Source organism: Polyodon spathula, chromosome 26 (assembly GCF_017654505.1).
Source record: "Polyodon spathula isolate WHYD16114869_AA chromosome 26, ASM1765450v1, whole genome shotgun sequence".
NCBI classification, from domain to species: Eukaryota; Metazoa; Chordata; class Actinopteri; order Acipenseriformes; family Polyodontidae; genus Polyodon; species Polyodon spathula.
The window spans coordinates 18,292,248-18,305,569 of NC_054559.1; the positions used below are offsets into that span (position 1 = coordinate 18,292,248).

Below are 13,322 nucleotides of genomic sequence, written 5' to 3' on the forward strand. Positions count from 1 at the left end.
AGGAAAAGGCAAGTTCCTTTAAAAAACTGGAAGCATATGGAACCACTGGGAAAAACAAACAGAACCAGGCTAGCTGGGGCACTGGGTAATCCAATAGTCTTTCGCATAGGGTGTAAAGGATAAGTGGCGATGATTTGGGAATTATAATTCACTGTAATAAAAAATAACGGTTGTATCTGCATTCCATAAACACTTCGTTGACAGGAGGTTTAATTCCAACCACATTGTTGATCAACACCTGAGATGTTTGGGCTCTTGAAATCTAGTGTTTGTGTATCGCAGTTAATCTAATAAACAGTATCATCTCTTCAGTTCCATGTGTTGTATGAAAACACCAGCACTATTCAGTTTGGAACTGGGGTCACAAGAACATTATCATGGTAAACAGAACTGGCTTGGCATTAGCGGTGCATTTACTTTGTTTCACAGGATGACTCTTCAGGTGAGACAGATTCTGAGGACCACACTTTGGATCTCAACAGCAGCATCGAGGACATTCTGTCGCTACACGCCTCCCTTCAGGGCACAGAATATTTCAGAGATCTGGATATCCATCTTACTGGAGAAACCAACGCCATGCAGGAAATGACCACGTCTGTGAACAGCTGCCCATGCAACAAGCCACAGAAGAACAATGGACACTGTTTCCAGCAGGAGAACAGCAGTAACTCTTGCCCGGGCTCCCTTTCTTATCAAGAGAGTTCCAAGGCCACCAGCGAACCCCGGCAAACCACGAACACACAGGATTTATGTGCCTATGCTGACAGAGAAGGTGATGGCTCTCTCGTCAATACAGTTAAATACCTGGGGGACTTGGACACCAAGGCGGATATAGCCATCGAGCCTGAGACATTTCCAATACTTCTGAGGACTCTGTCCAACTCGCGGAGACACAGTTGGGAATATCCTGTATCGCCAGTGGACCCAGGGAAAAGGTAAGAGAGAAGAAGTAGTGATTGGCTTTGAGGTCTCAGGTAAATGCAATACACAATGTAGTTACAAAGTAATATACTATTGATTAGTACCATAGTACAGTTAGACACTTGCTGGTAGCTATCTGTGACTGGCTATTCTTCCACAATAACCACTGGTGTATTTTGGGGTTTAAACGAGGAAGGGAGATATTGTAGGGAGGTACTGCAGAGCTGAAATACTTTCTAGTTCCAGAATCAAGTAGACCTCTCTACCCTCCCTGTTTCCTGCCATTATAAATACACACTCTTTATCTTTAGAACGGTCTTTTTTCTGTGCCACAGCATTAGTAAATGTATGTTTCCATTGCAGTCCCTTTTAGAAAATAGAAAGTACTGGCAGTAGCGGAACGAGCGCTCTAGTCTAAGAATGATATTTGCCATGCTCTGCTGACAATTTGGTTTATACAACATTAGAGGTCTCTGATCTTGAATGAGTATCTGCAATCAAGCCAGATGTGATATATATATATATTATATATATGATATATTATTTATATATGTGCTATATATATTATCTATATATACACTATTCTCTGACTAGGCTGCACATTAATTTGGAGTCTGTCAAGGCTCTCTTTCAAGTCTGTGGAGATGCTGCATCTCGTCTGCAATCTATAGGGTTTAAATGTTCTTTGGTTAGCATCCAGGATTTTTATCTGAAATAAATGGAATAATTTATTATGCTTAGAGAGAGGCAAATAGCATAACCGAACACAATGTTCTTGTAGTATATAATAATGAACTCCATAAGGATGCTAAAACAAACTGTAGCCCTTTGAAAACCATGCTGCTTAACCCGGGACAATTTCATGCAGGCAAAACCGTGAACTTTTCTCAAAGGGGTGTTGCACTGGCCCTTGATTTCAGTCAGGAGCACTGGGGCTGTCCACCCACTTCTACCCTTTTTATAGGAAACAAACCAACAAACAGCTGTCTTATCTTCTGCTTTCACTTCTACTCTGAACTTTCTCATCCCTGACTGTACTTTTCTTGTAAGGTTTCCAAAAGTACACCAGGGGTAAAAGCAGCTATCAAAAGCAAAAGCTTCCAAAAAACACCAGCCGATCATGGCTCCTGCTAGAAGGGAGGTACCGCTGCAGGAACACACTCAATGAGACTGGGGTGGGATTGCAATCCCCTAAATGAATCCCTGTTCACACACAGTGATTTCTAGTGGTTGGTTAATTCATCTGCCCACCCCTGATTCCCAGCCGAGTCACCTCCAGCTTGATCTAAGGAACTGGCTTTTCAGCTCCTTTTAAAGCATGTGGCCAGGGCTTTATTTATAATCAATCAACGCCTGGCCACATCCCACACTTATCCAATTAGAAGGATTCTAACCCCCCCCCCCAAGAGCAAAAACCTTCAATAAATGTAGTTAGAAAATTAAAAAGAAACAAAAATGACTCTTTACATGTGCATTTGCAATCACTGATCAGCCTGTCTGTAACCACTTCTGTTACTGTCTGGAAGGTTTAGTCTGGATGCGTCTGCCATGAACAGCGATGGGGAGCAAGGAGACACAGACCCATCTCAGCTGACCGAGTCCTTCACCTTCCCAGAGGGAGGCCCGGCGGGACTGAGCAATACTGCAGGAGAAAGGGAAGAGAAAAATCCCCCGCAGGAGTGTCCCAACCCCAAACCAAAGGATGGATCGGTATTAATTAAACTAGGATTCTCATTCGCCCGTGTTAAGAATTACAATGCAATGGCAAATGGCACACCATTGATATAGTGATACGATTATAACACCACCCTAGCAGGGGTACAAATATCGCACGGTAGTCCCGATGCTGTAGCACAGTGCACTTTGGTTTAAAATCCATCCAGTGTCGCCCCTGTGGTTCCATTCTAACAACAGCTCACACTATCGCAGCTGCCCTTGTGTTACCAAATGATTTAGTTGTAACACTTCTGTATGCATAGAAGTGCTGTGATTTCTCAAGCAGCTTTTCGGACTTCCCAATCAATTGATTTGTGTCAGTTCATTAGAGCAGGTCTCTGTTTGGATTAAGATTCCAGCCTTGGTGCCAGCGCTTGAGACGTCTTGAAAGGAGGAGCGCAGTTCTTTATCGGAGCGGCTGCTGTGCACACTGTGCCAAAGAAAGCGCCCACTGTCTGGTGTCTCAAGTTTTATTAGAGGAACATTTTTTTTTTAGGTCTGGAGAGCACAGGGCCAAAGCTGCACAAGTCATTTTAATTTTTTTTCTATAATAAAGTTGTCACAGAGGTTGCATAGAGTTTGGAAAAGTAAACATATGGCTCTCTGTGAAGACATTGATTCATGATATCCAAATGTTAGTCACAAGTTAAAATCGGCACGTGTTTTTTTTTTTTTTACTCAGCCTCGTCACCCTTAACTATACTTTTGGAGTGGTATTGATTACAGTGCAGCTGCTTATGTGCAGTTATTTCATTACATTTTGGAAGGTTTTTACAGATTGGTAACAGCACTGTAATTACATGTGCTGTTGTGTTGTTACAATGCAATTACAGTGTAATTGGAGTAACTATGGTTCTTGTGCCAATTGGGATTTTCTACATGTTCAACAGATTTACAGAGACAATTAAAATACAAGCTTTATGTGCAAACCAAAAAAATTAACTGTGTGCAGTGTGAAAACCAGAACATTTTTGAAATCAGAACATTTTCTAAAGCACTAGATTTATATATATATATATATATATATATATATATATATATATATATATATATATATATATATATATATATATATATATTAGCTCACAGAGCCAGCTGCCCAATATTTCGATATGTTGTACATATGTTTGTGTTTGAATCAAAACATTAGAGTACAGTGGCTTGCGAAAGTATTGACCTCTCTTGGCATTTTTCCTATTTTGTTGCCTTACAACCTGGAATTAAAATTGATTTTTTGGGGGTTTGTATCATTTGATTTACACAACATGCCTACCACTTTGAAGATGCAAAATATTTTTTATTTACAAAAAAACAGAAAACTTGAGCGTGCATAAGTATTCACCCCCCCCCCCCAAAGTCAATACTTTGTAGAGCCACCTTTTGCAGCAATTACAGCTGCAAGTCTCTTGGGGTATGTATCTACAAGCTTGGCACATCTAGCCACTGGGATTTTTGCCCATTCTTCAAGGCAAAACTGCTCCAGCTCCTTCAAGTTGGATGGGTTCCGCTGGTGTACAGCAATCTTTAAGTCATACCACAGATTCTCAATTGGATTGAGGTCTGGGCTTTGACTAGGCCATTCCAAGACATTTAAATGTTTCCTCTTAAACCACTTGAGTGTTGCTTTAGCAGTATGCTTAAGCTCCTTCAGGGTTATCTTTGGTCTCTTTGTTGCCTCTCTGATTAATGCCCTCCTTGCCTGGTCCGTGAGTTTTGGTGGGCAGCCCTCTCTTGCCAGGTTTGTTGTGGTGCCATATTCTTTCCATTTTTTAATAATGGCTTTAATGGTGCTCCGTGGGATGTTCAAAGTTTCGCATATTTTTTTATAACCCAACCCTGATCTGTACTTCTCCACAACTTTGTCCCTGACCTGTTTGGAGAGCTCCTTGGTCTTCATGGTGCCGCTTGCTTGGTGGTGCCCCTTGCTTAGTGGTGTTGCAGACTCTGGGGCCTTTCAGAACAGGTGTACATATACTGAGATCATGTGACAGATCATGTGACACTTAGATTGCACCTAGGTGGACTTTATTTAACTAATTATGTGACTTCTGAAGGTAATTGGTTGCACCAGATCTTATTTAGAGGCTTAATAGCAAAGGGGGTGAATGCATATGCACGCACCACTTTTCCGATATTTATTTTGTAGAATTTTTTGAAACAAGTTATTTTTTTCATTTCACTTCACCAATTTGGACTATTTTGTGTATGTCCATTACATGAAATCCAAATAAAAATCCATTTTAATTCCAGGTTGTACGGCAACAAAATAGGAAAAATGCCAAGAGGGTCAATACTTTCTCAAGCCACTGTATTTACAGATGTTTGACGGCATGACAACTACTTGTTATTGTTTGTGTGTGTGTGTGTTTAGGACCTGGAAGACAATAGCAAAAGGCTCAGGTCAAAGTCTGTGGTGCTTTTGTCAGAAAGAGTTGGCTCGGCCCGCCTGTCTCGAAGTCTAGAGGATTGGTATCCAGCTCCTGAAGGTCAGTGTTAACTGACTTTCTTGAATGGAATTCTTTATTTTGTAACCTCTGAGTGTATGGATGTACTTCTCCCAGCAACACTGGGAAGCAATGATTGATTTTTTCTTTTGAGAAACATCTATAATAAAATGATGGGCTTTTATATTGGTTTAAAATAATGCTTTCATAACCCCAATTAACTTTTTTTTTGGAACAGAACAAAAACCCAGAGAGGAAAGTGAAAAGTCTCCCGAAGAGCAGTGCCGCATGTGCGTATTGTCCGAGTGTGGGGTCTACACTTACAATAAGGGCATGCCAGCCTGGAATCCAGTGTGTTCTAGTGGTACAGGATTATATGAAGATATTGAGGCAGGGCAGATCCTATGAGATGCAATTGTCTTTTCGAGATGACCAGTGCCCTATTTAGCCAGCACTGGTGTTAAAAGATGTAACCTCTCAGGACAGGCAGACCCCAGCATTTCACCCCAGTTTCTCGAGGTCTATAACGTCCAGGATGTGGACAGGACCTTGGTTCAACATCTCACCTGATGGACGTAGTAGTTAATTGCCCTCAATCCTGATGCTGGATGCTGGTTGAACTCAGGGACCAGAGACTGCCCCCTCCCAGAGCCGTCAACACCAGCACCTGCTTTTCCAAAGAGGTCCCCCAATCCAAGTTCAGTCTAGGCCAACCAAACGAGCCCAGACTCATACAGCTGCAGCATAGTCTTTAGAAAGGACAGGTTTACAGTATGCTGTGGATGTATGTGATCATTATCACCTGCCGAACACTTAGCTTCATTGTATCATTTGTTTTAGGCTGATGGTAAACCAGGTGTTGCAAGAACTAAAGCATTACCACGGGTAAGTAGCCAAGCAGCTTGTTGCGTTACCACCAGCAGTGGCCCCTTCACACCAGTCTGTGCAGTTGCTCGCGTCAGCATGCCACTGTGTGTCACGGTGGCTGTCTGATGTCTCTCTTTTCTGTAGAGCAAAGCAGAGGCAGGAGACAGAAGGAAAAGCATCATCTTCACAAAACCTGACCTGGTATGAATTTCTCTCTAATGCGTAAGTGGTTTGTTGCATTATATTTGTTTGGATTTTTTTTAAATAAGAGCCAATATTAAAAAATCTTATAACAATACATTTCTTGAGGTGGTAATTAATAACTAACGTATATACACAGACAAAAAAAAAAAATCTGCACAGTTTTGTAAGTTCCCACTGATTAGAATGATTGCTTGCAAAATAATCAATTTTTATTCTGCAATGAATCTAGAAATAACAAAGAACTCACTGACTCAAGTAAAATATTATGAATTGCGAATTCCAAAACTAGGTACAGGCTTTATAGTGTAAATCTGGCCCATAGTTTACCTTGCTGTTCCTTTTCACAGAAATAAAAAACAAACCAAACCCTAAAACTGCTGAGGCAGAGTGAATTCCTTCTGGACGGCTGCGTTGTGTTATTGCATGTGTGGTACAGTGTGTGCCTGGCACTCCTGCCAGCCAATCTCACCCCACCTGCTCTTTTATATCATCAGAAACGAAGAAGAGGACAAGACAGACAAAGTGGAGAAAGGAACCAAAGTGAAACGGAGGCTGAGTTCTCTGAGGAGCAGAGTAGCAGGCTCCTTCCAGAAAGACAAGGTAGGTGACAAGCCAGAAATCACCTCCCTGGAGGCTGCAGTCATGGGCTGGTGGCATCGCCTGACATCCACAATTCCAAACCGCTCTATCAGAATTCTGCTAGATTTAGTTTCCTAAGGGTTAACCATTGAGACCTGCTGTCCTGCAAACCTCCACCTGACCCTGAACATGCTTGTTATTACCCATCTGATAAATGTTAATACTCTCAGATACTGAGGATGCCCACCTTTCTGGTTAACTGAAATCTTCTCCCACCCAGGGGTTTCACAGCCATTATGATCTGATTTCAGATCAGGTCAACTGGATTTGGGAATGAAAAAATTGTTTAGCCAGCAACCTGCATTGAGGTTTATTGTTGTTATCTCTAGTTCTACTTAATGTTGAGTAGAGATGGTTTGCTTTTTTACTGCACATCACTGGGAGGGAGCCTGTTTGAACCGTTGACTGCGCTAATGCTAAACGACAGGGTGCCCTGTGATGTAAGTCAAGATCGTAAACATCATCTATCAATCTGATCATGATGTTCTGTGTTAAACCGGACTGATAAACCTTCTTGACTATCTGCACCACACATCAAAATGATCTGAATCTGTTCCTCTTTAAAGACAGTGCACACCTGATAGAAACGATTAACAATTATGCCTGTGACTAATAGGATACCCTGTATATTACATCGAACTACACAACTACCTGCAGTACTTTGTACTGAATAGCATTTGAAATAATGTTGTCGTAGTAATGTATTTTTTTCCTTTTCTTTCAGGGTAAGAATCGAGAAAAAGAGCAGCAAAAAGAAAAAGAAAAGGAAAGGGAGAAAGAGAAGGAAAAAGAACCAAAAGAAAAGATGCAACTGAGAAATGGGCACCAGCTGGTGCCGGGCACATTCTCCAGCTGTACCACTTGCACGTTGTGTGGCAAAACACTGCTGAGAAAGCCTGGGCTGCAGTGCATGAGTGAGTACCACCAGCGCATGGCTTCCACACAGCTCAGAACATTCACATCACTGAACCTTAGAGCTCAGTGACACCCTTCATTGCACTGTGCTGTGTGTCAGTGTGCAGGGCTCAGGGCACTGCAGTAATGCAGGCAGATTATGATTCGGTGCCCATTGCATACCTAAACATGTTCTGTTTAGCTCTTCCTCACGCTAACATGCTGGCTAGGATAGATGAGCAGCTCAGCTCACTCAGAATGTACTAATGCATGCTCACGGTGCACCAGGAGTTTCCTGTTTTACTATTAACACCTGGTCACAGCTTTAGAACAGTAGCTAATCTCACAGATACCAGACGAGTTTCTCTGCATGCCTCTGCCAGCTCAGAAGTGAGTGTGCGGTCCGACGGGTCAAATTTTAATGAATGCTAGATATTTCTGAAAACATGCACTTTGAAATGTTTTAATTGCACCTTTTGGTTCTCTTATCTTGACCCGATGAAAATAGGGTTGGTATAAAATAAGGTCAGTGACTTTTATTTATTTTCAGTGGTTTACATGTTTGCATAAAGGGGATAAATAAAAACTTCGGAGCTTGGTCATTTAAGACCACATTTTCAGTGCTGGGGTGGGTAAAATAGACAGAGTCTAATTAAATGTAATACCTATTACATTGTGTGCATATCTTAAAAGGGGAAGTAAATGTAGCCAATGATATTAATAATATTCTGTTTGATTCCCCTGTGTACAGCAGTGAAGCATCATGCTATCAGAATATAAAAGTCTAATTGTGTAATTGAAATGATTAGACAACAGCCAAAGAGGAAAAGCCAGCCAACTTCCTTAAGTGTGTGCTACTTCTTGTAATTCATGAACTGTGTCTTCAAAGTCCTACCTTGTGTTGACATGGCCTGGCATAAACTTAAAAATGAAACTGGAATCAGCTACAAACAAACAAGTGGAAATTCTCAACTGTTGGGAAACTATTTTGCATTGATAGATGTGTATGCCCCTTACAAGAACATGAAACAGACAGTGGGAAAAACAGACAAATCTGACTACCGTCCTATTGATTTAAATGGGACTCTGGGGAAATTCCAGCTAAAAACAGAACTACACGCTGGAAAAAACGTTGCACAGGGGTCCTGATACTGTGTAGCACACACTGTGCTAAATTCTCTGGTAAAGCATAGCTAAGCATTGTAAAGCCCACAGCGGTATGGTAAAGCATGTTTAAAACATGACACACACATGGTAAACAATGTTATGTGTTTAGTATAACCATGGCAACGCTGCAACATTCCTGTGGTAAACGTACATGCTGACTGAGAATGCACTCTGGGATAGAAAGAAATAACATTAGATTATTATCATTGCCCATCAATTAGTTTGGTGAGCTGTAAAAAGACACTATTATAGAGTCAGAGACCCGTGATTAACGTTTCCACCACTTAACTAAGTGTGTGCATAATTATTATAATGGGTGGTTTATTTAATTTTTATAAAAACATAATTTAACTGTAGATCAGGCTGATATTCCCGGTGCCGATTTTCAACTGATTGATCCCAGATTAAGTGGCCCAGTTAGTTACCAGTTCTACCGTGCCAATGGAAAACGAATTACTGCCACACTATAGTGAACTGTCAGAGAGAGTCTTCGTAGGATGATTTCATAGAGACATCAAAGGACATGCAGCGCAGGTTGGTTCATAGGCTGTCATCAGCCATTAGGAGTTGCTAGCAGTCTAAGATTTTGAAATCCTGTTTCATTAATTAGCACCAGTGGTGTTTTAACTGCACCCTGATCATTGTCTACTCCAACTTTCCAATAGGCTTTCTTGACTTCTCTGCAGGTTTAATGCCACAGTGCTGTAATGTTGGTCTGCAGGCATAAGAGCCAGCCTTTTTGGCTAAAAGAGCCACACCAATTACCAAAGAGTTCTTATAAAGCTATACAAACAGTAACACCTGCACTGGGACACAACTTCAGCAGCTTTCTGCTCATTACTTGCATTTCAGAGTGACTCAGGTATCACAAGAAAAGTGACCATTTGGATGATCCAACCTGTCAGTAAGTTTTAAACCCTGTTTCATGCGTCTCACTGCACACTGAACTACTCAGTAAAGCAGAGTGGCAGAATATCTCTCTAGCACACAGGACTCCAATAGGGGCAGACCGATAGCACTGCACATCCAGAGGCATCTCAAAGAGAAGGGAATGGACTAGCAACGAAAAGTTCAATGACATGATCATTGAGGGAGTGGTGGAATAGTACAGATCTAATACAGGACAGGAACAAGTGTTTTTTTAGCTGTTGCGTTGAACTGTGTAGTTCAGGTAGACTGTATAAAACAAATTCGTTTTACTGACCCAGTGACCCAAGAAACCCCATGTATTTACATAAATGCATCTATATGCAGCCCTTGATTGCATTCAGATATAATCTAAATTAAACGCTTTACCATCAACAAGTTTTTGTGTTTACAGAGCGCGTGGAGAGACAAAACCCAGGATCGCCCAGGAACAGTAATAAATCTAAGAGTCAGGCACCGATGTTTGGAAACATTATGTATGGCTGTTTAGATCTGCTTACTTATTAAACAAGTCGGGCTGATGTATTCACTTTGCCACACGCATTTGGAGGTGCTGAGCTTCAATATAACATTAAACAGTCTGGGTGCTCCACACCTTCTTCTGCAAGGGTGGCAGCCAGGAAAATTAGAGGGTGTATTTACAGAACATGACTGGAATGCACTGGTATCACATGAGTTTAAGTGCCATTATTTGCATTGTGTTTACGCATAGACAGTACAGCCTGTACTGAAGCTACCCTGTCTATATTGACCACTCTGATGCACCACAGAAACCATATAGATGCACTTGAGTAATCTGACAAAATGAATACTACAGTACAGTAGCTGTAGCTGCTATCGCAGACTACCATGAAGTGTTACTCATTTAAGGCAGGAAGTTGAAATAACAGTAGTTTTGAAATACGTAAGCAGTCCTTGTTACAGTCCATATAATTGTGGTAGTAACTTACCCGTCGTTTAACGAGAGTAACGAGTGAGTTACCGCCTTTTCAGCAAAGGGCAGAAAAGGCCATTGAAAACTGTCATTCAATGGTTTTGCTGCCCTCTGGTGTATATCCATGTGAAGTGCAGCTGCGAAATGTCTTTTTTTTTTTTTTTTTTTTTTTTTTTTTAGTTAACTTTTTAGATTCACTTTTCCCTTGTCTTTTTGTAGTGCTTACAAACATTCAGAATGGTGAATTATAACCATTTATTCGCTGTATCAGAACCCGCCTGCGATTCCTTTTTCTTGTGGAAACCTAGTGTCCGGCTCTTTCATAGAGCTTCCTGATTTAAAATAAATCGCATGAATCTGGTCTAGTTATTGTGGTATGATCCAGCTGGGACCAACAAAGACGGGAGATTCGGATTTGTAAACGTTATTAAAAGATAAAGTGAATAAATAAATACAATTGGACAATAATGGGAGATACTGCCTCCGTAACTGGAGCTATTGCAGCGTTGAAGCCTAGATCTACTGCACTGGATTATTTTTTTTTTTTTTAATAAAACTTGCACTTATAAATGTGACATCATCTTTGTTGTTAGTTTTCATTTGAATAATGTCACGACATTACAAATGCACGCTTGTACGTGGAATGCAGTTTTGAGAGAAAGAAAAAAAAGTACCGCTGCCCCTTTAAAAGCGCATCAGCACGCTGTGGAATGTTGTGTTGTGCAGATTGCATGCTAGCGGCACTGGCTGTTCCCACAATCCCTTGTGAGAAAGGGACCCACTCCTGCAAGTATTACTGCGTGGGAATAGTTTTAACGGTGTTTTGAGACTCGTGTACCTGACGCTGCTGTTGTGAGTGGAGAAAGCGAGTAAAATTAAATTAATTTGAAGTGGCCCCGTCGCTACGCAGGCTGAAACGGCCGTGTGTGTCCTTGAGACAGAGAGGTAAGATCCCGAATAATCTCGTCATTGTAACGCCAGGCGTGTTGTTGACATGTAGGCCTCGCTGCCGTCAAGGTAGTTAAACTGTACAGGTTGCAGTGCAAAACAACAACAAAAAAAAAGTGTTTGTGAGGCTATTAACTGCAAGAGGAATGAGTCTGTCGGTGTCAGTTTGCATCGACAAACCAGCTAATTCTGGAAAAATAAGTCTAATCGTTTCACGTTTTGTTTTTCATTCTTGCCTGTTTAATAATATGTTGAGACTGAATCGACTTACCTAAGTGTTCATGTACTTTCTTGGGTGTTGTATATAACTCTTTGTTTAGTTGACGTTCGAAACACCAGCGAACTTAATAAATACCATATTTGGTCTCTAGAAAGTAATACATGAATGCATTTGAGATTTACAACTCGTACCTTAATATATAAGGACCAAGTTAATGTATTTGATTATTTGTATTGTTATGTATCGTGTTTACAGCCCAGCTACTGTGCATGCAATGTGTTGCCCTACCTTAGAAATGGAAGATTGATAAATAAACCCAAGGATTGTTTTATGTGATACCTGTCTGTAAACTTGGTGTCAGTTTATTTAAGAGACAAGTGACACTCAGATAAACACTAGCAGCCTGCATTTTGTAGATAAGATAAGGACAGTGCTTTTGCAGGCATGCTGCTTTCTGTCCACAAGGATTTACAAAAGCCCAAAGCACCTAGTACATGATATTTACCTAAGTACCAGGTCTTATTGACATTCTCATGGAAAAGGATCTGGCTTTATCTCTTGGGCTAAACATGTTTCTCCTTTCAGTAATAAGAGTTTACAGTTTGAGGACGACGTTGACTGGTTTTACATGCTAAGCGGTTGTCGCACATTGTTTTGTTCTCTGTGATATTTTAACCTATTGAGTGCCTCCTATGCTAGCTTGTCTGTTATCACTGGGACAATATCCCAGTCATGGCCTGCGCTGTAGAGGTTAGAGGAGGTTTGTTTGTGGTTCAGGAGGCTGTGTGGTCCAGTGGTTAAGGAAACAGGCTTGTTACCAGGAGGTCCCCGGTTCAAATTCAGGCTCACACACAGACTCGCTGTGTGACTCTGGGCAAGTCACTTAACCTCCTTGTGCTTTATGTTGTACGTGACTGTGGCTGATGCATAGTTTACACACCCTAGTCTCTGTAAGTCTCCTTTGGTAAAGGCGTCTGCTAAATAAACAAATAATATTCAAATTGTAGAGGGCTGTGTTAAAGTAGAAAAAGGCATGCATGCACTTGGTGAAAAAGATTTTAAATGTGTTTTTTTTTTTTTTTTAGCTTTCTAAGCTAAAATTCCATAAATTAGTTAGGACTACTTCATTGTCCTAATGATTTTCTCTAACAGTGGAAAGCAATGACAGATTGACTGGCTCAGTCTGAGTTGAAGAGGAAAATGCCCTCAGGACAATTGGGAATGGCTTACAGGCACTGACCTTCTCAGTCATGTGTTGGTGAGGCTGGTTGGCTGGCTGAGCATTAGCACGCCTGTCTCTGCAGCTCCAGCTTTTTAAAACCCAAGATACCCACAGCGCCAAGTACTTTACAGATATTTCCCTGTGTTTTGGTATGGTGGTATGTGACACTCTGAACCCAAGGTTGTGTAATTTGTGGCGTTCAATCCTCAACAGCCCTAT

The 13,322-nt window shown here is 41.2% G+C and overlaps 1 protein-coding gene across 1 annotated transcript in view; it reads left to right on the top strand.

Annotated features, from left to right (window-relative positions):
* Nucleotides 1-243: 243 nt before the first annotated feature.
* The window catches only part of LOC121300519 (rho guanine nucleotide exchange factor 18-like), a 39,764-nt gene continuing 26,685 nt past the window's right edge, over nt 244-13,322 (top strand). Inside the window, exons 1-9 of the mRNA XM_041229084.1 lie at nt 244-273; nt 430-935; nt 2,448-2,631; nt 5,009-5,123; nt 5,320-5,371; nt 5,922-5,966; nt 6,093-6,170; nt 6,647-6,752; nt 7,516-7,705. Coding sequence (XP_041085018.1) covers nt 244-273; nt 430-935; nt 2,448-2,631; nt 5,009-5,123; nt 5,320-5,371; nt 5,922-5,966; nt 6,093-6,170; nt 6,647-6,752; nt 7,516-7,705 — 1,306 coding nt within the window. The remainder of the gene's footprint in view (nt 274-429; nt 936-2,447; nt 2,632-5,008; nt 5,124-5,319; nt 5,372-5,921; nt 5,967-6,092; nt 6,171-6,646; nt 6,753-7,515; nt 7,706-13,322) is intronic.